Below are 26952 nucleotides of genomic sequence, written 5' to 3'. Positions count from 1 at the left end.
ATTTATATGTTTTTCCAGATCAGGAAGTTAGAAAGTTTAAGACTAAAAAAGTGCTTTGCTGATTTTCTTTTGATGGTCTATCAGTTGTTAATCTCCGTGTTGGAAGTTTCATGTAAGTGCTGATGTAGCTTTGATATCTCCAGGAAAAAGGCTGCAAACACTTTGGTTCCTTCAATGTAGTTGTGTCTATGAAGAAGGAAAGAAAGAGAATGAAGCCCTGTCAGGCTGTTCTGCTCTTCAAATTAGTGGCATAGTCTGGTGAAGTTTTCAGAGTCCTCAGAGGAATTTGCAAGATTGGTCACTCAAAAAAAAGGACCAAGTACGCAGAAATTCTGGACATCCTGCAATTGGCATTCTTCTGAAGGATTCACCGAGGAAACTTTTTCCAGTGTTATGTCCCCTAATTACCACAGTCTGTAGCCACAAGGGTTGAGGCTATACTGAGGGACAACAAAAAATAATTTTAGAATTATTGTAGGATTCTCCAGTTCAAGCTCAGCATGACTTGACTCAGAAGCTGCACAAATGTTCAGGCACCACGCTGAACAGTGTCTTACCATGGCTCCTCAAAGAATGAGCACAAGTGGCAAGTTTAAGCTAATTTTGATATATAATTACACTAATTTTAGTCCCTGTAATATAAATACACCTTTGTATCAATTTATACTGAAAACCATTAAACCCTTACTTAACCACTAGCCTCAGTATGTCCGACTGGAATACTTTGAAATTGATGCTGTGATGGAAAGGTGCCCGTCTACATCCTCGTCTTTCAGACCAGAGACAAATTTAACTGGCAGTGAAATGGAAATTGCCAGTGTGATGTATTTAAAGACTGAGTAAACACTTCATGAAAAGCATATAGCGGTATGCGTTAGATTGGGAATTTTGCTTTCTGCTTGGCACAGCAGCAAGCTTGCCAGAGACAGTGCTTTGGGACTGTCCCGTGGAGGACAAAGCTTCCCATCTGGCAGTGCTTATGTGTGGGTCCCCGGGACTTCGGTTCTCCCACCTTCTCGTATAGCACAAATGGACAAATAAAAGAAACCTGCTTATTTTCTCATTCTGGGAGTGCTCTCCATCATCAGCTGCTCCAATTGGAAACATCATCACACTTTTCCGCGTTATAGTCTGAAACATTCTGGCAACAGGAATTGTTGAACCATCCCGAATAAAATCTGGATCTTCTCCAAAAACTGAAATACAGGGAAAGAATTGATTCATTAAGTGAATTAAAGGTGCTGTCTTCAGCTACCAAATATCAGCTATCTGCTCAAACATAAAGGGCTTCTGAGTAGGAACTGGTTTGAGTGCCTAGCCAATTGATTTCATGAATCAGTTGCACTCTACAAACCTCTGGCTTTGAATCAGTACACGAAAGAACTAAACGAGGTCTTCTGGCTACTCCTATTAAATACACCCCAATTCAGCAAGAGGTGGAGGCCTCAATGGCTGAGTTGTTCTATCAAAATTGATAAGATGCATAGCTCTATGCGGTGTAAGTGACTGTAGCACCGCATCAGGAAACCCCGCTTGCTCTATGGACGAGCACAATTCCTCTGCGCGCTTGCAGACACATTAAGGACTGAAAGAAGAAGGAACATACCTGTTCTTATTGCCATTCGTGCTGCTTTATATAGCGGATCATTAACATCGGTGAGCCAGGGCTTCGCGCCCAAAGGCATAGACACTTTCAGTTTGTTTGGACTGTTCCTCTTGGAAAAGACTCCCTCCAAGTGCTCCACCACCTGCAGGGAAAACTCGTTGCAGCCAGAAACGTTCAGCTTCTTGCAGCTCAAGCTTACACCCGCATTCCCACCTCTGCTCTCAGAAACAAATAAATGCTAGAAACATTCACTTTACTACTTTGGGTGTAAATTTGTGAGGTGCTAAGAGGGACTTAGTTTACACAGTAGAGGCCAAAGAAAAGGTTTGTCTCTTACCTGTTGTTGCACAACCGAAAGGTCCATGTGGGGAACCTGACGGATTGAGAATTTGCCAATGACTTTTGCCGGAATGACAGTTTTAATTCCCGGTTCATGAAAAGCTCCTTCAATCCCATGAATAGAGAGAGAAGGGTAACGCCACAGGTGCAGAAGTATTTCTTCCTTCAAAAAACCGACATTGAAAATATAAGGGATGACACTGAATTCATTTTTTATATAAATTCACAATTGATATAAATTGATGTGAAGAAACAACCTTTTTCCATCCTGAAATTTGTATTTGGAGACCTCTGTATTTTAAAGATGTTTGATTTGTAATTTAAACCCACGCTCATATCTTTTAATTTTAAAAAGTACTACTTCTTTCAGTCAACGATTGTTTACCTTTAGAAATATTTGGATGAGAACAGCTTTTCATGCACAACAAGAGAAGTGGAGCATTATTTTAAAATACCTTGGAAGCAAATTTTTCTAGTGCAAAGAAAAATCAGAACAACTTCTGATCTGACCATCTGTTGATCTCAGAACTTCTCACAGGAGAAACCTGTGACCAGTTTCGCCAGGTGCCTCCCAGATGATACTGGGGAAGAAATTCTACTAATGATCATTAACTAATACAAGAGGTAAGACGACAATGTTCAGTAACCAAGTTGATCTGTTTTTCTGGAGAAGATAAGGCGGCGGCAGAGAAAATGTTTATTCTAAGGAAAAAAGGAGAAATATATAATTTATAAATCAGTCTTCATGCAGAACCCCAGGGCAAGGCTCCTTTCCTTCTACTCCAGGTTTATGAGACTAGAGCTTTATGTACACATAAAATTTGCCCACTTCATCATCATATAGGTAAAGCATCAAAACTTATTTAGTGTAGTTACATTATACTTCTGTATTACTGATTATTACAGTCTAGCTTAGGCTAATTCAGAGGCTTTTTCATGGAAATAAAAGCAGCCATATTAGAGCGTACACCAGGATAATTACGTTAGTGATTAAAAAAATGAATCACTTCTTTCCTTTCTCCCAGCTGCCACTCTGGTGCAGAGAGATCTTTCTGAGCCTGCCCTTACCTGCTGTTTTTTATTTAGGATATAATTTTTAAATGCTGGCAAAGAGAGGCTTATAGCTGTGGGTGCTTTTTTGGTGTGCTCAGCAGACATCAAAATCTGAATTAAACACGTAAAAACCACCCCAAACCACAGCTGCCTAAAGCTGCTTTCCCATTTTTTTCAGAGCTGAATACAGCTTCTCTCCTACTATGTAACCCATATGCAGGGGGTTTAATGCTTATTTTCTTTGACTGGTTAGGTGAGGGGGAGAGGATCTGCAGTGCAAGAGATGGGGAGCGACACTTAGTTTTGCATTTTTCCTTTTTATTGATTATTCATATTTCCCCAGATGCGATAGCTTGCATTTTCAGCAGATTAATTTTATTTACCTTTTAATGCTCTGTGCTCCTTTATTTTGTTTTGAGTTTGCCATTGACTGAAAATATCTTTCAGTTTGCCTTTATACATAAATGCTACAAATGGGTGATTTAAATTCTTTCTGCTGACCATTTATACAGATTTTATATTACCTTGGTGCCATAGAGGAATTTTTTCACACCGCTATTATTTTTGTGTTCCTCTAGATCAAATTCAATCGATTCATACAATTTCCTCTCCTCCTCCGTCAGGGCAGCGACACTGTCGTAGATTCCAGGGATCTGAATACGACCTGTGGGATCCACGAGGCTGTCTACAAAGTAACATAGAGATAACAGTGCACATGGGACCTATTTCTTCCACTTGGCAGTCACAACACCTTTTCTCTTCTACCTAACTCTTTATCGAATGAGTAAGCCTAACAACGAACTCCTAGCAACTGTTTGCATCCATCAAGTTGTGGCACCTACACTGATGTATTTTCATATTTATTAAGAAAACCATTGAGCTGCTGTTTGTGTGTAGTGTGTCAGCCCAGCTGCTGACATGAAAACATCATCCTACTGAGATACAAATCAGCATTAAAAAGTCAGGTATGTATTCAAGTTGCGAGCAATCCTTAAACGTTCTTGATTGACACGACTGCCATCTGCTTAACAGGCACACGTCTGAGGTCCTGGCCTTACCGGGGACATTCCCCTCCTCAGCTGCTGCCACCATAGCTATGCTGAGATTTGGAAACCTGGGAATCTTGCTTCAATTAGACTTGCCTTACTCAGGTCAATTAAACATGGCACTGATCTTCGTTAGGCTGATTGCTAGCCATTGTTCCCCAGTGACTCCTGAGCAATGACGCATGTTATTACCCAGCAGAGCTATCAGGTCCGACAGCGGCTCATGAATGATGCCTCCAAAAGTTCCAGAGTGAAGGTCCTTGCCACCACATTCCACCTGTACCAAAAACACTGGTTACATATAAACACTCCCTACCTTATTCTTCTGCAAGTGTTTGTTTTTCCACAGCAGCTGGTGGCTTCAGTTTTTTAAACAAGGCCACAAATTAATAGAAAACGATTATGTGTTTCTGTATATAAAATGGAAAACATCATGTCAGAGACAATCTGCTTCTGGTAAAGAGAAGACAAGGCTCTTTTGTTAACCACTAGAGAGAGAAATTCAGCTGTCTATAGCACTTACAGGTATTTGAAAGCCAGGGTGCCTCTCCATTCCCTCCTTTCCTTCATTAATATTAAATGCATAGTAAGTAAAACACTTGCATATCACTGTTTCTAACATTGCAGAATAAACTCTTCAAGTTCTCCATCCTTTTTATTTAATGCAAAATCTTCCTAACAAAGGCAAGAAAGAACCTTACTTGTTTTGCATTAAGAAAATATATGCTGAACCTTAATTCCAGATTGCAACAAGTAAGAATTTAGAGGTCTCTTGAATCATACAGCTTTAGAATAGAGAGGGGCATTTGGTTTATTTAATGCATTCTTTTTCCAGACACATTTTCATACGCAGGTTTATCAAACTATTTGCCTGCAACAAACTTGTTTATTCTTCTCAAAACCTCATTACAGCCCACTATCTGGTAGCAGGCAGAGATCATTTTTGATGTTTTAATAGCATCATTTTTCTTAACAGAGACTTAGAAGAATTGAATCAAGGCTGCCAAGGCTCTTTTGTTTGAAAACAAATTTCATTCTATTTCAGACATAAAGGTTAATGCAGATTTTTCTTTAGTTCTCTAGTTCTTTAATCTTCTCTCTGAATTCCTTTTATGCTTCATCAGGAAGTTTCCAGATGAGAAATTTTTTCTCTTCATTTCACAGTAGCTCATGTTGGCTGCTAAATATACTACCGTGCACTACTATTTGCTTCTGCCAATGGTTACAAAAATTTTGTGTGGCTTTTAAACCCAGGGATCCAACTAAATTGAGTCTCTTTAGGCAGATATATTGCACTAAGGAGTATCTGCTGCAAAAAGGGCAGAGCTGCAGAAGAAATGGTTTGGGAGTGAATGAGAGAGTTGGGGGGTGTAGGGATGATGCTGCAAGAGAATGGAGTTGACATGCGGAGGGGGTGATGAGAAAAGACTGGGAGAGCGGCAGGAGAGTAACGGGGTAGGAAAGGGACCAAGGAGAGACAGTGTAGGTGGAGAAATGATGATTGAAGAAGAGTTAATGAAAATAAATAAGACTAACTGAACTGAAGTGAGGGGGGAAATCTGCATAAGCAAAAAAGGATATGGAAGAAAGGTCTGCATTTGTAAATATTAAGCTTGCTCTCAGTCTTTCCCTGCATGCAGATATAGATGTGGTTACAGGTACATCACTGCTCTCTAGTTGGGGCCCAGTTCAAATGAACCTGTGTCCTTTACCTCCACAAAGAAGCAGGCATTTCCCCGACTCCCATATGTGAGGGCAGGCTTCTTGTTGCTGAGCCAGAGGTTGTCCGAAATCACAATATAATCAACATCAGAGAAAAAGCACTGTTTTTCTTCTTCAAGTAATTTTTCTAGCCCCAAAGACCCTGCTTCTTCCATGCCTTCAATTACAAACTTGAAGTTTACTGGCATAGCCTAAACGTTAGAAAAGTCTGGGTAAGGAACAAGCATTTTCAAAAATAAAAAAAATCTTAAAAAAATCAAAAGCAGTCTGGCTTGCATTACATGTTGTGTTAGGAAAAGAAGGACATAGGATATATAGCTTGTTTCAATAGAAAGGTGTCGTGGTTTAACCCCAGTCTAACCACAACGAAGCACCACACAGGTGCTTGCTCACCCTCCACCCCCCCGGTGGGATGGGGGAGAGAATCAGAATAAAACACCCATGGGTTGAGATAAAGACAGTTTAATAGGACAGCAAAGGAAAAATAATAATGAAAGAATGTACAAAACAAGTGAGGCACAATGCAATTGCTCACCACCCGCTGACCGATGCCCAGCCCATCCCCAAGCAGCGATCGCTGCCCCCCAGCCAACTCCTCCAGTTTCTGTACTGAGCATGGCACCATATGGTATGGAATAGCCCTTGGACCAGTTTGGGTCAGCTGTCCTGGCTGTGCCCCCTCCCAGCTTCTCGCTGGCAGGGAATGAGAAACTGAAAAGTCCTTGACTGGTGTAAACTTAGCAACGACTGAAACATCAGTGTGCTATCAACATTATTCTCATCCTAAATCCAAAACACAGCACTATATCAGCTACTAGAAAGAAAGTTAACTCTATCCCAGCCAAAACCAGGACAAAAGGGCATTGATAAATATACACGTGCAGTTTCCCAGAAAAACTTGTTGTTCTTCATGTTTTTCTGTACTTTTCATTTTTGAAGGAGAATATAAGTGATATCTTTTTTCCTTGTGTTTCCAGAAAACGTGCTGGACTGTCTCATAAAATGGGATTTCTCTCAGTACTATTAAATTGTTTTGGAAAGCCTATGTAATAACAGTTGCATTTTCACAGAAAATTTCCTGCCTCTCATTTCCACTGTTAGTGCCCATGCGGGAACTGCTGGCAGAGGTCCACTGCTGCAGTTTTCCCAACATGTTATCTGTCGCCAGAGTTAGTCACACAGCGGTAAAAATGCTGCTGGTGATTCTACTATAATTGTCCTTTTAGCACTCATGAATCCATTTGCCTGCTAGTTCATAAGGATGTATTTCCAAGGGTAATTAAGAGAACTTTTGTTATGGAGTAGTGTGAGTTAGAAATGCTGACACGTCCCATAGGAGAAATAAATTTGAGCTTAGTTTCCCATTCCAATTCATTTTCTCATTACAGCTTTTAAGATGTTTTATCTTTTGATTCAATGCTCAGATTAAATGCAGGAACAAATGTGTAGAATTAAATGAACTTGTGTTATGGATGGGTTCACCAATGGTTCATTGAACGACCACAAAAAAAATCTAGAAACAAAACTGTTCATGAGTATTGTTTGATGGTCTGTGCTGTTTTCTAGGGAAAGGCTTCAAATGACAAAGATTTCTTTTTGCTTGCTTGTTAAAATGTCAAAGTAGCTATTAGTGATTTGAAGAACTGGAAAGATGCAAAAAGACAGCCCCATAGCCATATCAACTTACAACAGCTAATCTGTAGGCAAGTAACATGTGGGTTTGCTAGCACGTAAGAGACACCGAGGTCAATTCAGTACTACTGATGCAAGAAAAACATCAGTTTTCCAGAACGTTGCAAAAGGACTTAAAGTCAAGACTTACACTCAATTTGTGCCATAATGTCATAAGAGGCACAAAACTGTTTCTCAGCAATCTAACAAAATGTGTTGTGCAAATTCACCTTAAAGGATGCTCGCTAACCAAGTTATAAGCTTAGACTATGTGTGGGTTTAGCTTTGCATTGGGGATACAACTAGCCCAAAATTATTAAATATGCAGGCTGATTTAAAGATAACTGTGTTGGTCGTTGTAATAGTTTAGGCAAAAGTTTGATTCTTAGAGATATGTTGTGCTATAAGTCAGTATATTTGTGCTCGGTTAGTGCACCCATTCAAAGCATTTGCTTTGATAAATCTAATACATCATTGAAAGAACAGCCCATTATGTGTGAGCGTTTTTTGATACTTGTTCTCTTCACGCATACACATAAATTGAAGGTAACTTGTAGGTAGGCGAAACCAAAGATTGGCAGAATGTAACAGCAGAGATGAGTCTTCATGACCAATCTGTGATGTATGTTATTTTACCATTTTAAAAGCTCTCGAGAGAATAGGGTATCAAAGCTGTTTAATGTATGTAATATATATTGAATGCTTCCCCCAGTGTGTTTTCCTCTGCAGAGCAATGACAGCAATACCATAATTACATTGCATACAGACTGTTCAAAATAGAAATGCTCAAGAACAGATTCTTACTGGAGTAGGACCAGTGCCCTGGATAAAGCATTAGAAATAAGCTAATATTTTAAAATGCACGTAATCTGTTGGGACAGAGACCTACCATCTAACTCACAGGAAGGTAAATGCATCCCTCCAGAGAGATTATATTATAAAACAACAATAATAATTCCTCATTGATACCTACTAATTTCAAGGCTCTGAATGTTTCCACTGCATTTATCCAAGCTAAAACAGGTCCTTTATTATCTGTTGCTCCACGCCCATAGAGGTTTCCTTAAAAAGAAAAGAGGAAAGTTTTTAAGCAATCTGTGAGACTTCTCTCGTCACTTCAATGTAATCAGCAAATTCCTGTTGCCACAGAAGCTGTAGTGGTGTGTCAAGTGAAGCATCAAAAGAATCAGGATTTCATTGACTTGTTTTAAATAAGGTGATGAGTATTGCCCAGTGGACTGGTACACTTTTTTTTTCCCCTTTTATGTACATTGTATTGTGGTTTCTGCTACATGCCAGTTTGAGCTTCACTTCTGTTCTTAGGAGCTGTTTGTTCACACCAGACATGCCTGGAAAGTTTGCACAAAACGCAGCTTCTGTGCACATCAGCCAGCCCAGGTAACAAGCAGCAAAATACCCACAGACAAATACCACAGTAGAAGTATGAAGCTACAAGTCTAGGTACATAATTTTTTTTAAGCGTTCGACTGTACACTTATATACAGGGACAGATTTCAGTTTAATCTACAGATAAATCTGTTTCATACACAGGATAAATCTGTGGCTTGCCATTACCAGATTTATCTATGGCAGTCCCCACTGGAGGCAGAAGAGTTACCCAAGTAAGGGTGTTTGGAACTGGTCCCAACAGATGGGAAAGGGCGATTTAATGGGTATAGGACAGGCCGGGGAATCAGGATTTCTGTGTTCTTGGTCTTACTCCCTGCTGACCCTCCATCCTTAATTTTGGTCCTTCAAGTGACTAGAGCTTTTCACGCTCAGCTGTCTGTAGTGGAAGGATGAGTACATTAAGGTGGAGGTCTCATTCTTCCACCAGCAATGCTTCTTAGCTCCAGCGTGGCAGGTGGAGGTACTAAAGGATTATGAAGCAAGAATGGGAAGTGCGAGGAGGATAATGGCTGATCCAATAACCCAACAAGAACTTTAAAGCAGAAATGGATTATCTGTTGAATACTCTATAAAGCAGCATTAACGTCATGTGGCTCTTCCACACCAAATATTAAGCAATCACGGATGCGTCTCACTACTCACAGCACAGTCATCAAGACTCAAAGCCGCTGGATTTGTCCCACAGATTTCCATGGGAGAGGTCCTCATGCTGTGGTTAAACATACAGGGAGCCTCCTTCTACTCAGAATCTCAGAGTTGTGTATTCAGGTAACAGTACAAGAGTTATGACCAGATACATACCATTGATTTCGGTCAGTGTGTAAGGATCAGTTTTCCAGCCATCTTCCTTTTTGGCAGGCTGCACATCTACGTGACCATAGAAACATACAGTGGGCTTTTGTGGATCCTTCCCCAGTTCCCCGAGAATCACGGGAGGCAGTGGGAGGTCCTGGCCATCAGGCAACTGCAGAGAAATGTGAAAAAAAGCAACAAAGGAAAAACAAACCTTTGAAAACTTGCAAGTGTTATATAAAAAAAACCCTGGAATTCTCAGTATTGAAAATAATTCCACATACTCAGTTGGCTCTGATTTGATCAGCTCTACAAACCTGACTTTGAATCCAGCTCTAACCTACCCAGAGAAATTAAGATTTTTCTCCCCACCTGTTTAGGTTCTGCAGGGACTTTATAGAGCTCTTCTAACATTTTACTGTCATAAACGCCCTCATTACTAAACTCTTACTTCCCAGCAGTGGAGAAGACAAAGCTGACTGTGTGCTGGAGTGACAAAAGCATATGTTGTGACACTGAAATAGGCAAAAGCCACACAGTCTAATTTGGGGTTTGATTTTACCATGAACAGATTGCAGGAGGCCTGTAATTTCAAATACAGAAACAAAATAAAGTTTTGCTGGCAGGAGGCAGCAGCAGCTATCTCAGACTGCTTTCAAAACAGGTTAAGGCTCTAAACTAATCCTGTAACTTACCACTGTGCAGAAGAATCCCCACGTTGGCCAAGAGAACCTGGGTGTCTCCCCTCACAGGGGAGAGAAATAAGAAGTGAAGGAATGTGTGCACTCCCTTGTATTCACCAACAGCATCCGTCTGTACCGGTCTGCTGCAACACAAAAGCGTAGCTGCTTGCCCAGCAATGGAAGGAAAAACCCATTTTGTGAAACAGTATTTTGGCCCTAGGCAGAGAAAAGTATCTGTGGTCTCCGCTCCAACACCAGGTAATCCATTCCCTGCTGTTATGGATACAGACTGTCGCTATATATTTTGGCAATCATAACCGCGTGCCAAGGGCATGCTAAGGTTTTAATTTTAAATGCATTAATTACAACTATTAAATGACGTAACCTGAAATATTAAAGTATTGCTGTGCTGCAAGGTCCTTGTGCTAGGACTTTCACAATCCTCCCCAGAAGCCTCAGAGGAAGGAAAAGGGAATCACTATTCATGAACTTCGGAATTCCTGTTAGAATAGAAATCTAACAGCCCAGGGCAGGAAAGAGCCCCCAGCTACAGTAAGGTAAGTAAACTAGAGACAAAGATTTCTCAGAGATTAACTCTTTTCTGTTGCTTTCCAACAGTCATTAAGAAAATGTCTTGGAGCATTTGTCAGAAGCTCCCAAAACCAAAGATGATGCTCAAGATGGCTAGCCCCTTCTGTCTGGCCACACTTTCCTTGTAAAAGCCACCTCCCACATATAGAGACTTTGGTGATGAACTGATGTATTAACTATCATGCTTCATTACTCGGAGGAACGTAAAAACAAGCCCTGGTAAAAAACTCAGGCCTTTTACTTTTGCAAACTGCTTCCCTCCAGTTAAAAGCGTCAGACTGTCCTTGCTATGCAGAGAACATCCACTTGCATCTGGATTGTCTGTGTGGTCTCCCAAGTCCGTTCTCAGTCTGAGGAGGGACTGATTTCAGCAGGTATCATGTAGCTACAGGACTACTGATAAATTGTTATCTAGCTACCAAAAATATCAGTAAGTCATAACATACATCTGCATATACATAGCACTGAAAATAATAGGTAAACCACATGTGCAAATATGATGTTTTAAGTGCAAGAATCAGACAAGCACCTGATGTGACCCCAGGTTTACTGATTTAACAGTGGCTCCCAGTGCTGAAAGTCTGTCTGCTGCCAATGCCATCATTCGTATTACTTCTTTCCTCAGATCTGGTTGAACAGAATCACTTTCCACAGCCACCCATTCCTTAAGATCCTGCACAGGAAGGAAAGAAGTGCAGTTAAATCACCCGGGATGCTGTGGTGTTTGGCCTTTGAACACGACAAGTGTCACATTGGAAGATGGTTTCATTTCCATCCCATCACAGCAGTGTCATGGATGCTATATTTTTTTTCTTAACTGGTAAAGATTTCCCAGTTCTCCCATGTGGGTGCGTTTTGGCTCAGTAGAGCCTCTCTCTGCACACACTCGAAGGCTGCCCACAGCCACCTGGTTTACGGAGGTCCGTGTAAATCCCTCTTCCACCCAGAGGGTCCCCAGCACAGACTCTCCCCTTGCAGCCTTCCTTTGTGAAGCATGTGTGGCACACCTGATGCCAGATCTGGAACCCTGCTCATTACCTTATTGGCAAACTGTCCTGGTTTCAGCTGAGATAGGGTTAATTTTCTTTATAGTGGCTGGTATAGGGCTGTGTTTTGGATTTGTGCTGAAAACAGTGTTGATAATACAGAGATGCTTTAGTTGTTGCTGCACTGGTCAAGGACTTTTCAGGTTCCCATGCTCTGCCAGGTGAACAAGAAGCTGGGAGGGGACACAGCCAGGAGAGTTGATCCAAACTGGCCAAAGGGCTATTCCATACCACATGACGTCATGCTCAGTACATAAAGCTGGGGAAGAAGGAGGAAGGGGGGGACATTTGGAGTGATAGCGTTTGTGTTCCCAAGTAACCATTACGCGTGATGGAGCCCTGCTTTCCTGGAGATAGCTGAACACCTGCCTGCCCATGGGAAGCAGTGAATGAATTCCTTGCTTTGCTTGCGTGGCTTTTGCTTTCCCTATTAAACTGTCTTTATCTCAACCCTCGAGTTTTCTCACTTTTACTCTTCCGATTCTCTCCCCCATCCCACCAGGGGGGAGTGAGCGAGCGGCTGTGTGGGGCTTAGTTGCCGGCTGGGGCTAAACCACGACACAAACACTCATCTGGCACGTAGAGCGCAGGACTCCGGGACGCCAGTTCTGCGCTCCAGTCATTTCGCTGCGATATAGTTCCTACCTTGATGAAATCACTTTGATGTACATCAATGTACTGGAAGATCTTCATCTCCAACACCGAAGATGATGGTGAGGACATTCCTGCCTTAAAGAGTAGTGCAAGGCTGAGATGGATGCTACCTGAAAGTTAAGGATAAAGTTCAACATGTTAGAGACATCCTGCAATATGCACTTCTTTTCAGTGCTAGAAAGCATAGACAACTGCAAAATGCTGAGCCTATTTGAGTCTCATTTAAGTCCTTCAAGCCAGGAGAAAGTATACCTGAATTATATCATCACATAAAACCTGCAGTCGACTCAAGTCAAGTTTCTGGAAGAAAGTGACAAAATGACCAAAGAGTAAACAGCTTTACAATTTCTGCTTCATAAGTAAATGAAGGGAAGCATTTTCTAAAGAAATATTTGTTGCATCGTTTTTCAATGCACAAACATCAAATTGTACGTTCTGGGAAGACAACCCTGGGGGAAGACTTGCAAACACCAACACACACTAATGGCCCAGGGGACTCATCTTTCTTTTTCTTCATTTCCAGAAGGAGGGAGAAGAATGGATTCACTGACACACGTTGCGTATTTTACATGAATAAGGGAGAACAATCCTGACGCTGGAGAGTATTGAACAACAAATAGCTTTTGTGGTTGAATAAGAACAGTGTCAATACTGAAACACTTGATAAGTGCAGAAGCCATTTAGTATTTGCAAACCTCTCTGCCATCTTGTTTTTGACAAGATAAGTGAAGATTTTAAAACCATAAGATTTTAAGAAGTGTTTTTCTTCCTTTCTGCAGTTTTCACTTCCTGTTTCCTTGAAGTTCCTGATGTAGTTTCTTGAATCGGTGTTAGGAGAGTAATACTTGCATGGCTAAATACTTGGCTGGGCTAAATTCAGAATAGCTGCTGTATCGGGTTGTGCAACAGGATGGACTCCAAGGTCAAAACCCAACACTGTGATTCTAAAAATATTCTATACTGGTAACAAAATGTGCAGTTGCAGGTCCATCCATAATTCCTCAACTTTGATGCATTGCTAAGGTGATAGGCTATGGTAATATTAATAATTTCAATTATGTTTCTCTGACAGAGAAGAAAGATTGAAAACACAGGCGTGATGAACAAGAGGAGGGAAACGTTCATTTTGGCTGGAGATCCTGGCTGTATGAAGGATGGGCCCCATTTTCCACCCTTCCCTTGCAAGCAAGGTTGCATCCACATTGCCTGTGACAGATCACTCTCTGAAGTAAAGCTTTGAGAAGGCCTATGACACTAGATGTAGTCCCCAGTGTCCAGTTCCTGATATCTGTTGACACTGGAAACACTGGTATTGAAAGACACCAAATGCCAATTTTGCAGGACAGTGAGGCTGCAAAGCACTGCTATGGAGATGACTTGTTAACTGAGACAATAAAATCCAAATTTGAGTGGGATTTTTAGGATGGAGAGATTAAATGTAGGCATATTATTTAAATGTAGGAATATTATTTAAATGCTAATACCTGCTGGGAAAATAACCCATAAGTGATGATCAAGGTACCATTTTCTTCTCACATTGTTTTCTCCATGAAAAGGTAAACCCTACCTCCAAGAGGTGGATCTAATCAACCATCCCCTTCAAATATTCCCATCACTAGTCACAGCAGCAGCAACTTGGCCTAAACCAAGAAGGATTATTACAGGAATCTCTGAAGCAAGCATGAAAAAAAATCCAGGACATTTCAGAAGAGCCAAAGCAGCTTCTGGGATTTAGCAACAAAGATGTGGTGGAGAATGAGGTTTTGGAGCTTGGTAGCTTAGGCTCTAGTCATCTTTGGATAGAGCTTCAGCAGGTAAAGCTTAACAACAGGAGTTTTGCAACAAGCACCCCAAACTTAAAATCCCCAGTCTGGCTATTTCTTCCAGCCTTGGACTGTGCAAGTGGCTGCAAATATTTGGCAACAAAAGCCCATTTTAGAGAGGGCAATAACATGCAGGAGTGCGATCACGACACGGTCAGGAGGACTTCCTGGGCTGCGCAGGGCAGACAAGACCAGGCATCCCGGGCTAGGGTGGTGGTAGCTGTTCCCCGATGAACAAAGACGAGACCCTGGCACTTGCTGGGATGGTGCCTGGGTAGATACGGGAGGGCATTTGAGCTGAGACACTGCAGGTCATGTCTGAAAGGGGCCCAAGGTACAGGGAGATGATCGGTATCGGGTAAAAACCAAGCATGGAGGCCATTTATGTTGTTTGCTTCTTTTTGTTGCTGTGCGCTTTTGGGGGACGAGGCAATCACTGCTTGCGTGATGTTGCTCAGTCTTGCTTTAGCCAGCAGCGGGTCCCAGGAGAACAAAGTTTACCTTCACGCTGGTCCTTACTACAGACATAGTGTCTTCCACCTCTGAGCTGGGTCTCGCAGAGGGGAGCTGGTTCCCGCCCAAACTGAGGAGAGGACGGGACCCGCAATGGGTACATTTGTGAGGGGCTCCAAGAAAGTGCAAGGCACTGCATCCCCAGAAGAGATTGATAGGAACAGGCGTTGTACAGTGTGGTCATTCATCCAAAAGTGGGATAAATCCTAGTCTTGCCATGGGCATTGCCAACAGACAGGTCGAGAGATCCCAGCATGTGAGGATTTTAATCAGATGTTCATCTAGAGAGACTTTAGGGCTGTTACCTTCATTTACCACAAAGCCTGCTAGATCCCTCAGTTTCACACATTTCACTCATTCTTTCTACCCTGCCATTTCCAAACCTCGATTTGGAAAATATTTGCAACAGAAGCCACTGAATATGCCCTTGTTTAACCTTTACCATAGAAAACTAGACAGGCTTCTCCAGCTTCAGTTACAAAAAAAATACCTTTTGGGTATGCCACCCTTTAACAAGGAGGATCATGACACAAGTCAGAACATGGCTGCTAGAGTAACCAAGCTCATGCAATGGATAAGTATCAGTGTCTCCATCATATATGATTTTCCCTCTCTCTGTTCAAATATTCAATTTTGCTGAATTCTATGCATTTTCACTCTAAAAAGAATGAGTATATATATAGTTGGCACCTTATGGTGACTTGAAGAAACACGTAATATTACATGAAGGTCAGAATTGCAAAAGGGCTGCTTATAAAGGGGACGTGTTCTGTGATGGTGCTATCTTCCTCTTTTTATATCTGCGTTACATGCAAATGACCTGGAAAGGTGCAGAGAAGAGACATATGTCTTCAAGTCAAGTTTCATTAGCTTTTAACTGTTTAAAAAAATGAAAGGAGAAAAGTAAAATGCTGTGGAGGAAAAAAAACATATTCAAATTCCTAGGATATTCAAAACGTCCTAGGAATATTTTAAATAATTGTGATATTTTTGAAACTGAGACAGATTTCAATAAAAGCTTATAGAATATCACAAAAATAGTTGCTTTCATAAACAAAAATAAGCATGAACAGTGGCAAAGTTGGGAAAATGAATGTGAGGAGATACTTACGCAGTCCTCCAGAGTAGCGGAGTGCACCAAATACTAATAATTCAAACAAGAAATTAGGTAGCAACTATGTTGTGCTGTACTTGAGGGAGGGAGGGAGGGCAGCAGCAGATGGAACTTCATGTTAATGCATTACTAATACACAGCCAATGCTGCTAGAAAGCATTTGGATCACGACTGGGAAAGCTTGTGTAAAAAAGGGAGTCGGTTTAATAAAACAGTAGAAGGATTTCAGGCAAGGCTAAAATAGCTCATTGTTACGAGGAGGGGAAAAATGATTTGAAAGGATGATAAAGCCCAGAGGGAAAAAAATATCAAAGCCTTCAGTGTTCAATTTCAAGTGTATTTTATTTGATCTCATTTTAAAGAGCAGTTGCTGCTTTATAGAAAAATGTAGTATGACTATTTTTAGCAATAATGCATGACAGTCACGCAGTTTCTCTTCCTTCATTCCTTAGTAGTAAGAACATTTTGTGTCTCACTTCCTCCCATCTCATCAAGTACTGTTAAAAGAAAACTTAATGTTCTTAGGGGGTGATTTAACAAGAAATCCAAGTTGATTCTTTAACTAGGATGACTCTTTGATAAAATATCAACTAAACTTACAAACATTTGAGAAGCAGCTCCTGAACGTGCTTTGCTGCCCTCCTGGCTGTTCCTGAAGCGCGTGCCTCACGTGCTTTCCTCCCTGCGATGCGGCATTTGAGGGGTGTGCAGGGGGTGCCAATGAAAATTGAACATTTTGCAACCAACTCAGAGAAAAACAAAGTCAGAAGTTGCCTAGTTTGCAAATAATATAAAGACCGTTTGACATGAAAGGAGATGAAGATGTGTAGGGCAGTAGGAGCTAATTTACCAAACCAATAGTGGGCTCCATTGAAAGGAACATTCCCTCTAAGCAATCACCATCAAGGAAGATAACCGGGATAACGGGGTTATTCTTTAACTTCCTTTAACAACATTCACTGATAAGTGGCCCACCTTTGGTGGAAGCAGGCAATCAAGCCTCAGTTGCCTCTCCAGCTGACTAGGTGAGACCCTTGGCAGAGGAGGAGGACTCTTCACATGGCAGTTCTCCAGCAAAGCCCTGACCACATGCAGCCGCTGCCGTTGTAATGACCAGGAGCTGCAGAGATCCAGACGTGTAGGGGGATGAACGCCCACTCAAAGCCTGGCCGCATTTGAAGAAGGTTAAAGAAATGGCATTAAATCCAATAAACTGTGTCACAGCAATGAAAACGTTTGGTGGAAAGCGTAGGGAAAATCTGGCACTTGCTGGCAGGTGACGCTGCAACGGCCAGTGCTGTTTCCAGCAGTCAGCTCTTAAGAAGTGTTGCAATATGAGCTGCTTTAGGGGCGTTCCAAAGAACAGCAATGGCTAGCCCTGCCCTTCTTGCTCAAGCCTTAGAGGAAAAAAAAAAATGAGACCCTGTTTATCCGTTCTGCTTTGCTATATTACAGATGGTATTAGAAAAGAAAGTCCTTACCTCTTTGTACTCTTGTTTTGCAGCTGCCTTTATGGCTGGTGATGAGAGTTTGAACTGGAAAGATCTCCTCTTCGACCTGCTAAACAAGGACATTTTATCTCAGTTCACTGTATGTTCTGCAGTTATGAAGGGTTACTTTTAAGTTAAAAACTAACTTTTGGTTTAGATGCTTAAGTCTGCTTCTCTATCATATAATAGTCCAAGTCGGATATTCAAATCACTACCACATCAAACCATGAGAAATTTTCCCATCTCCTTTTCCTGCTCCTTTTCTCCGTGGAAGTCCCAGATCCTAGCAAGAATCCCAGCATCAGAAAGCACTTGAGTGTTGCTGATAAGCGTTGCTGCTTTACAATGGTATTTTAGAGGACTTAGAGAAAAGAAATGGCCTTTGTTTGTTGCTTGTTGATTTGAAAACTGGAAAAGAAGAGAATACATTTCTGTTAAGGAGAAGAATTTCTCCGAGGAAGTAGTATTTCACTCTGTGCCCACTGAGGAGAAGTAAATCACTATTCACCGAAGAAAATTTTCTGAGCTTGACTGCTCATTGGTTTGAAAACGGATAAACACTGGTATATAAAGCTCCTTCTTGGAAAGACAAGTACGTTGTCTTTTGCTCTTTTCATAGCAAAAAGGTTAATAGCAAAGAACTGTGGGAGGTACGGCTAAGTACCGAACTACATCTGCTAGTATGTAAGGCTGAGCTACTAATTCATAACACCCTTAGAACACAGTGAGCACCAAAAGGAAAACTACAATATACAGGAAGAATATTTACTATATTTTGACTTGCTGGGATGGCATTTCACATCCACATCTAAGTGTGTTGTACTCACTTAGACGTGGATAGCCTCATCATCATCTTGCTGCCAGTTCTTCCATACCAGAGGGCCTCTGAATTTCTAGCAAATTTCTAATTTTAGGTGCTTGTGTTTGCATACAAGTTTCTATCCTTATGGTCCTCTGCTTATTTTGAAAGGACCACTATTCCCATGATGAGATTCAGTAACAAGCATCAGTCTTCGAAGGGAGGTTAAGGTCCTGCCTCAGAGCCTTACAAAGACCTTTTCTTCTTTTAAGTTCTTCTTCTTCTGATTAATAATAAACTGTTTCACAAATGAAATGCAAAAGTTGGGGGAAAATTAAATGTTTATTTGCATTTATTTAAAATAATTGTATTTTTACATGAATCCTGCCTTCCTTTATCCTAACTTTAAACATTTCACACTGGAGTTACTCCTGAATTACAATAGTAGGAGTGAGATTAGAAATAGGTCTACTAAATTTATTCATTCAACTCTTTGCTTATTTATCACGTTATACTACTGAGAAACTGTACTGTTGTGGAAAAGAGTGATGATTACTTTGTGGCTTATTATTTCATTGCTAATTGCTCCTTATTTTGTAACCTATAACTTGGAACAAGGTTTAGAGTCCACAGTGTAGGAGATTTATTTTTTTTATGGTCATTATTCCATTTATGGAGTATCATAAACATTGCCAACATTGTTTAAAAGCCTTTTAAGATGCAGTCAGCTTTATCTCCTTAATAAAAATACTCTTTGATGGTAGCTTATTAACTACAAGAAAGGGTAACTTATGAGGAAAGATTAAAGAACCAACTTGAATAGTTTGGCTGAGTGCTGGCATGGACAACTCCTCTTTGGAATACAGTAAGTGTTTAAGCAGGAGGAAATAGATCAATTATAGGAAAATAAGAGCAGAACTAAAACAGTGGGATAAAAAAAAAAATTTGTTTCTTTTGTCCTTTGAAAATGTAAGCTACCCAGGGCAGAGATGGTCTCCTACTTTGTGTTTCTATTACTAGGTCAGGGCAGCCTCAGTTGATTACAAAGAGATGACACAAATAAGAGTAACTTAATTTCATTGACACTTCAGCAGAACTAGAGTGTCTTGTTACCTTGATTAAAAAAATTATCTTAAGCGTTTACAATATTAAGTAGAGTGAGCAAATATGCAAGAAATATGCTGTTGGGAGCAACGTTTCATAGACAGAGAAATGCTATGATGGTTTTCAATGTTGTCACTCTAAGCAATTACATCTAGCTCAAGCCAGCTAATTTTCATTTCTTCAAGGTGTATTTCAGGAAAAGGGGAATGATACTGTAATATCATAATCAGTGGTACCTGGTTATTATTGCAGCTTACTGCCATTTCTCAACATACAGCCTTCATATAACTAAGTTATCATTGTCTCTAGAATTATAAATGTGGAATGGAGAGGCCCCTTCACCCAATTCCCAAAATACCTTTTCCCTACCAGGATTTCTACTTCTGCTCCCTGTGCAGCAGCAGCAAGCCCTTCCACCTCCTCAATCCTCCCCACTTCACGCTGCAGCTTGAAGAGTATTTCCCAGCCATCATCTTTTGAGATGATCATAGCTGATCCCAAAACCTGGGACCACAAGTTAAGCAATACTGCCCACTGCAAAATCTTGTCAGACAGTGGAGCGAGATTGCACTGGTAGAGAGGCAAAGACCCCCAAGACCCTGAATTAATGGTTGTTACCTGAACATTGGTAATCACAGCTGGATACGTCAGTGGAAGGAGATTAATTTAGAAAAGACCCCCTTACCCAGGCAAGAGGTCGCACAGTGCTTCAGAGGTTTGGTGGCCACAGGCTGTCCTCTGTATGCAGCAGCAATGCTCAGCACCATCCAGGAGCAGGGCCACAAAGATTCAAGATACTCTGTGAAAGGAAGAGCAGTAACACGAAGCCTTCTCACTGCCTAGTGGCTAATTCAGCAGGCTCTTTGTACACAGATCTCCAAGCATGTGGGCTTTAAGTGATACACCCCAGAAAGGAATGAACAAGTTCTTCCTGTCCAGTGCCTTTTCCACTACACTGCACTGAATGCTGAGGTAGGAGACCGTCCTGTTTTTCCAAGAGCAAGATTGTAAATTCATTTTGCTTAATGATTAAGCAACAGTATTTTCAGTTGTTGATCATGCTGAAGCGATGGCAAGAGGTTATTCCCATCTTGATATCCTTCAGACAGCTTTGCTCAGCCAACTAACAGCAACATTCCCTTAGGAGTGATTAATGTTCCTCATGCAAGTGAGGTTTTTTTCCAGCTGGTAACTCGCAGTCATTCCCAGACAGACATCGGAGACTGGCTTTATGAGTTCACGGGGTGAAGCTGATACTAACCATGCAGTACTTAGGTTTATGCAGCTCTTCACGCTGCCTCCTCCCAACTTTCTGTGAGGTCCAGGAATTGGCAGAGGCAGGGCAGAAGCCACGGAGGTGGTGGTGTGCATGGTGCCCCCCAAGGCACACGTCTGGAGTACCCCAAAGTTAGCTCAGTTTGACACTTCGCTGACTTCTGCATCTCAGCTGGGTGTCCCGGGAGCAGCAGCCTCTGAAGAAAGGCTTATGAGTATTTTTCCATTGCAGCCTTCCTGTCATTGAAGTGTATTTGGGAAGAGGCCAAAGTGAGCAGAGAGGTTCTTCTCTTGACAAATGTAAGTTGCTCTTAAATAGCTTAAAAATAAAGGAACCCACTGTTTATACATACATGAATATATACATGTGTGTATAAACTATATATACACACACACAATACTGTTGCATCTCCTGGCAACAGACATTACCCTTGCAAGGTCTTTGTGATTGATACCTTAAGGAGGAGTGTGAGATATTTCATAGCACATCTCTTCTGTCAAAGTGCCCCTGACTATACGGAGGGTAAAGCGCGTGCTTCGAGAGCCCAGAGCAGATGCTCATTAAGCTGAGGCTCTGCACCATTCACGTGGTGCTATGCAAGTCATGCTATCAATGGGCCGTTTTGTGAAATATGTGATAGCATCTCAACAAAAGCCAGAGGCAGATAACTACAAGACTGGTGCCTTTGGTTAGAAAACTAATTCATATCTGGACATCTTATTAAACACCTGTGCATAGGCTCTGAGCCTGCTAACAACTGAAGTGGATCTGTGATTAGTGGAGCAGGCTCTTTGGCTGAGGTGCTATAAACTTAATTACAACTTCTATGGAAAATAGTTCCCTATTCATTCCAAGAGGGTTTAGACTTAAAATACTTTCCCTGCAGACAAGTATCTTTGCTCTCTTCCTTACAGTCTTTTCAAGGAGAGAAGTTTCTCATATGTCAAAGGCCTTTCCACAGAAGTGTAGCATGTGCCTTGACATGGCTTAAAAGGCAATGATGGCTTTGCATGTTTTGTACTATGGGAACCTAAACATTTAGAGCTAATATTTTTATATCTCAACTTCTAAGCAAATGACAATTCTGAAAATCACTGGTTTGGATACAAGTCATTAATCCCACACTCCAAGTGCCTAAATCCTTTTATAAATTATGAAATTTTGGTTGAAATATTTGAGATAATTCATGGAGATGCATAAACTTTGTATCCTCTCACTCACTGCACTTCAGAGGGAATTAAGTTTTAGGGTGAACTAAAAAAGAGAAACAGAGGAAATCCCATGATAATAATAATATTTTTAAAAGCATTTAAGCCATTAGCTATGAAAGGTCAAATGCACAAACTGCTCTGCGAAGAATGGTTCCACCCTGTGCTCCTCTCCTCTTGCCTGGAAGCCAGTTTTTAACAGGGACACAGCTTGACCAGAAAGAAAAGTATCTTTTCCCCATTTGCAATAAAACATATACCCTTTCCTGCAAGCTGGGAAACAGGAAGGCTGGGGAGGAAATCACATCTCGGATACACATTGCCTGGACGCATGCTTGAGCCACAAGACTCTTTGCACTCCAGATGAGCAACACCATCACCAGCTTTGCTTTTCATCTGTTTTTAATGTCAGTGTTCTGCTCAGGCCCCTGAATACAAGGTTATAGTCACCTACCTTTGAGAGAAGGTGCTGGGATCTCCCTGCCACGCCGAGTTGGATGTTAAGGGAGCCCTCAGTTTGCTCCCTTAGCTTGCAGAGCCGCCTGACAGCATGGGTCCATGTCCAATGCATTGCTACAGGTGCTGCTCCCCACTGCAGGGCTCCAGGTTGTCCTCCAAGGCTCACCCCAAACTGATCATCATCCAAATCCCTCCCTAGTAGCAGAATGCTGCTGGGCAGCCTCACCAAACAACTCCAGGTTTTCAAAATCTGACTCTTAACCACAAGCCACACCAGTCTGACACACCAATACCTTTTGTTTTGCATTTATTTGCATGACCACATTGAATTCTTTGGTTGTTTCCTACATGCTGAGACAGACATAGTTGATGGTACAGCTGGATATCCTTTATCTCCATCCATAGCATGCAATTACATAGAAACTTCCCATAATGAAACATGGAAAATTTAGAGGTAGCATTTTTCTTCACTTCTCTATGTGGAAAAACCACAATACCTGTGTCTTTTGCTATGCCTCTATCAGAATAGAAGCAAACTTTTTGTTTAGCAGGTTTTTTTGTATTTTTCATGTCACAGGTCAATGTCTTAGATTACAGAAAAGCACATAAGAAGCAAAAAAACATATTCTGATGTCCCCTTACTTTCCCATGGTGCCTTCCCTCACTAAGGCTACAGAGATTAGGATAGTTTGTTTTCACGTTGATACCTACAGGGAAACTGGCTGGGCAAGTAGATTCCCACAACAAAAACCTACCTGAGGAGCACACACAACAACTTAGCAGGTAATTTAGCACAAGAGAGTGGAGACTGAAGATAATGGCGTAATGAAATGGACCCAGTTCTGTCACATTTAGAGAAGTACAAATATATTTGTCAGCCCTAGTTTCTCCACTTGCAATAAGCCTGCTTTCATCTACCTGATCATTCACTACTGGGGTAAAGGAGAAGTTATTATTAGAAGTATTGCTAGAGGCAGCACATACCTCCTTTTCCAAAGCCGTAATTACATGAGCAACTCATATAGAAGAATCAAATCTGAAACATTATAGACTTAAGGAGTCCAAACTGTCCATTTAGTACCTTGTGAGTGATTTCAGCTGAATATAAAGGTGTCAGAGATGTCAGATCGTTCATTGGTGTGCAGCCACGTGTAAACATGCCTTCTATCTACCTAGACTTGCTCTTTCGTAGCTGGGAAGTGAGGAGATGCTCTGCAGAGATATTAGAAAGATAATGCAACTCACATAGCTGAGGCTTTAGGTGAATCCTGCAAGCAAAGGGGGAAAAGCGCTTTTTTTCTCCTAAATAGTGAGTTTTCAGGGAGCCACATTTCAAGCAAAAAGAAAGTGTCAGCATGAAGTAGCGTGACTGATTCCTTTTGAATTATCTCAGCATGGTGTCATCTTATCTGAAGATTTCATTCGTCCCTGTGACTAGTAATTGGGCCTTAAACCAGCTAACAGATTTAGTGGGATCAAGCTCTCAAATTCAGAGCACTGAGAAAACATACGGAGAGTTTTTGATCTTTAAACTGAAAGATAAATGGATGTTATCCAGGTGACATGTGCCACTTCAAGTACTGAAATAAGGGGTTTAGAGAGTGGGCTTTTTGGCATTTGGTGTATTCCTTTGCTAATAGTAAGATATAAGTAATTCTCTGCTCCTGCCAACCTTGAAAACTCTGAATATTGATAAACCTGTGAAAAATGAGTGACAGACTAAGCTTATGAATTTATGCATCATTTGCCAATATACCTGTCTTACCTGAAGTAACCAGTTCTCCCTAATTGCAGGCTACAAGAAAAGTTTTTATACTATTTTGTGTTTGTTAGTTTTGAGTTGTAAAATGGCCTAGTAGGTTTAAAGGACTCAGGTTGACACATTAATTTCTATCAATACAGATAAAATCGTATTTGGAACAGATTAATTACAATCTGTATTTTTGCATTATAATCTTATGCAAAGTGTGTGAAATTAAGATTTACTATATTGCTCTTTTATAAAGCAAACAAGTTTCTGGACATTGCACAGTTCGAAGTCACCATATCCTTTACTTTTGATTTAGATCCAAACTTAAAGCAGGCTCTCAGATTCATAAACTGCTTTGTCATTTTGTCACCCCAAATTCTTACATTCAATAATTTAAAGAGACAATAAACAGTGTGCCAGAATGTTATATTTGATGGACACAGACTCTAGTCATTCAAATTCAAAAGCAAACAGGTGCTAATATCTAAGTTTATGAACAGATTACTATGTATTTCTGGATATATTAGCCTCACTTCTGTATTGATGTTTATGAATTTAGGTGGATGAAAAGACTGTTCTATTGCAGACTGTGTGCTATTGAAAAAATAACAATTCGCTGTTCCAACCCTCTTTTTAATTTTAGTGCTAAGTAATTATTTTCACAATCTTTCTTCTACATCCTTAAGGACTGCTGGTCTGTTAGTGGCAGGGATTGTGTCATTAAAACTTTCTTCCATATAAATCAAATTACTAGAAGGAGCTAGAGGAGCATTTATTACTGAGGCACTCTCAGCTCCCTCTAATGAGGTCAGAGAAGCTGAACTTGTTTTACATTTGGAACAGATAACACTAATCAGCTGTTACTGAGAATGGCTTCAAGGTGACTGCTGCGTCCCAGTAAATCTGTGTCATATTTGCACATAGATAGATGTGGAACTACAACAAATTAAGAAAATGGAACATATCATCTTAAATATTAATATTTTATGTTGATGACTCAATTACCTGTCATATCCTATAGGAACACTTTCACAAGCAGGCAATGTAATACAGAATAGTTTTCTATTAATTTAATACTCAATAAATCTGGTGCTCCTGTTTTCCATGGGAAAAAACCCTCAGATGTGTTTGCTACTTTTTAGTGTATTTCTATTTTAAACCAATCAATGCATGAACTTATCTGCAGTTAAAGTCAATGTTTTATTCTCCCATTTCTCAAATCCCTTCCTCAAAACTCCTATTAACTTTAACAAATAAGTACTTCTGAACTGGTCTCAAGGTATTTAAATTCCATTTATGAGTGTCAGACAATTCCAAGTAAAGCTTCCAAAAATTATATGCAGCTCTACAAACTTACAGAAGTTCATAACCAGCCAAATTCCATTAAACATAATTTCCAGATCAGTGCAAAGGAACATAAGCAGACTAAAGGTTGGAAGCTAATAAACTCTGGCTGTCCATACTCAAGGAACATTATTTAGACATTCACTTATACCTTTCTCATGAAACCTTTTACTTTATTTCTGAAACTTGCTCTACCTGGCTTTCTCCCCAGTCTCTCCAAGTTATCTTTATTTACATCTCTTTATACTGAATTCTGTTGCCATACAGAATTGGTAACCAACATGTGCCTGAGCTCATGATGCAGTCTTTCCCCTTCATGATTTGTACTTCTGAATCCGTCCAGTCAGAATTAAAACTGACTTAAAATAATCACAAGCAGCCCTGTGCCTCCTTCTACAAAGGTTTAGGATATGGCTGACAACACATTACAGGATATTTCTGAAATACAAACAAGACTGAAAGCTGGGCAGAAATAAATCTTTTGTTCCCTTTTTATTAATGCTCTGTTTGACAACCAGTTCCTGAAACTGATGACATGCAGCCTATACTGTATTTTGAATTTATATTGTATTCTTACAGCTTTGAACTTGAGTCCTCCAGCTAAGTGTTCAATACATACAATAGAAAGACCTAAAGAGATTCGCCTGGAACCATTTCCGAGTGTCTTTTGTCTGGTGCCTTTAACTTCTAGCATTCCTGCAAATTAAAGGGTATGTTCCAGTGGACTTGCAGAAATAGCTGCTCTTCTGCCGGAATTTATACAGGTTACTATTCACTCAAATAGTGAAGAGGTTAATGGAGAGGAATTTGGAAACAAAAAGTTACCTTCTCCCACTCCGTTTAGCATTATGATACTGCTGTGTCAACCTCCAAAAACTGAGAACTATTGCAGCGGCAACTGCAGAGTAAAGTTGAAATTAAAGGTCATTGCCTGCTAGCATTTTCCATGTTAGCATTAGAAGAACTACAGTCTTAATACAAAAAGTAGAAGAGACTCAGTCCAGTCAACATATAACTATCACATTATAAAGTGAAAGCCTCGTCATATTCCTGGGAAACTCCGTGGACCCCCCTTGCAGAGTTGGCTCCCCTCATGCCCATGGTAGGAAAAAATAGCAGGAGAGGGGGAGCAGAAAGAGCAGCAATGGCAGAGACTATGGGAGGGAACAAAGGCCAGATATTCTGTACTCTGCATGTACTATTAAGAAGTCCATCAAAAGAAACAGAATTTTTGCATTTAAAAGGTTTCTAGTGATGCACGAGTACACAGTTGATAATGGAAGAGAAAGATGTCAACCCATTACTAATACAGCAAAACAGTCTAAAACACCACCTTAAAGGCATTTTCATAAACAAATACTATACAGCATTCTAGCCTGCAAAAGTCCTTTGCAGCTGTTCTACTACTTTAACACTTTTAGTTTTGTTATATTGTTGCTTTCCAAGTTGCTGCAAGTCT

General features: G+C 40.7%; 1 protein-coding gene across 1 annotated transcript; it reads right to left on the bottom strand.

Moving 5' to 3' along the window:
* Positions 1–56: 56 nt before the first annotated feature.
* On the bottom strand, positions 57–20152 carry CNDP1 (carnosine dipeptidase 1). Its single transcript, XM_072851325.1, has 14 exons — positions 20075–20152; positions 17545–17623; positions 17039–17228; positions 12605–12723; positions 11443–11586; positions 9649–9811; positions 8411–8499; positions 5757–5957; positions 4237–4321; positions 3523–3683; positions 1944–2108; positions 1607–1748; positions 1049–1196; positions 57–186 (listed from the first exon to the last, which is right to left on the bottom strand). Exons 4-14 carry the CDS (start codon positions 12680–12682, stop codon positions 81–83), a joined length of 1482 nt encoding a protein of 493 aa, XP_072707426.1. The 5' UTR covers positions 12683–12723; positions 17039–17228; positions 17545–17623; positions 20075–20152; the 3' UTR covers positions 57–80.
* Positions 20153–26952: the final 6800 nt, after the last annotated feature.

Source organism: Ciconia boyciana, chromosome 2 (genome assembly GCF_034638445.1).
Source record: "Ciconia boyciana chromosome 2, ASM3463844v1, whole genome shotgun sequence".
NCBI classification, from domain to species: domain Eukaryota; kingdom Metazoa; phylum Chordata; class Aves; order Ciconiiformes; family Ciconiidae; genus Ciconia; species Ciconia boyciana.
This window is presented reverse-complemented; position numbering and strand designations above follow the sequence as displayed.

What these genes read in the sequence shown, in the direction of transcription:
- CNDP1 (XM_072851325.1), bottom strand. Translation starts at nt 12,682, where the DNA reads ATGTCCTCACCATCATCTTCGGTGTTGGAGATGAAGATCTTCCAGTAC. An exon ending in ATGCCTGCTTCTTTGTGGAG is followed by an intron (nt 4,322 to 5,756) that starts GTAAAGGACACA and finishes TTTTTGGTACAG; the next exon opens with GTGGAATGTGGTGGCAAGGA. An exon ending in ACGAATGGCAATAAGAACAG is followed by an intron (nt 1,197 to 1,606) that starts GTATGTTCCTTC and finishes CCTGTATTTCAG; the next exon opens with TTTTTGGAGAAGATCCAGAT.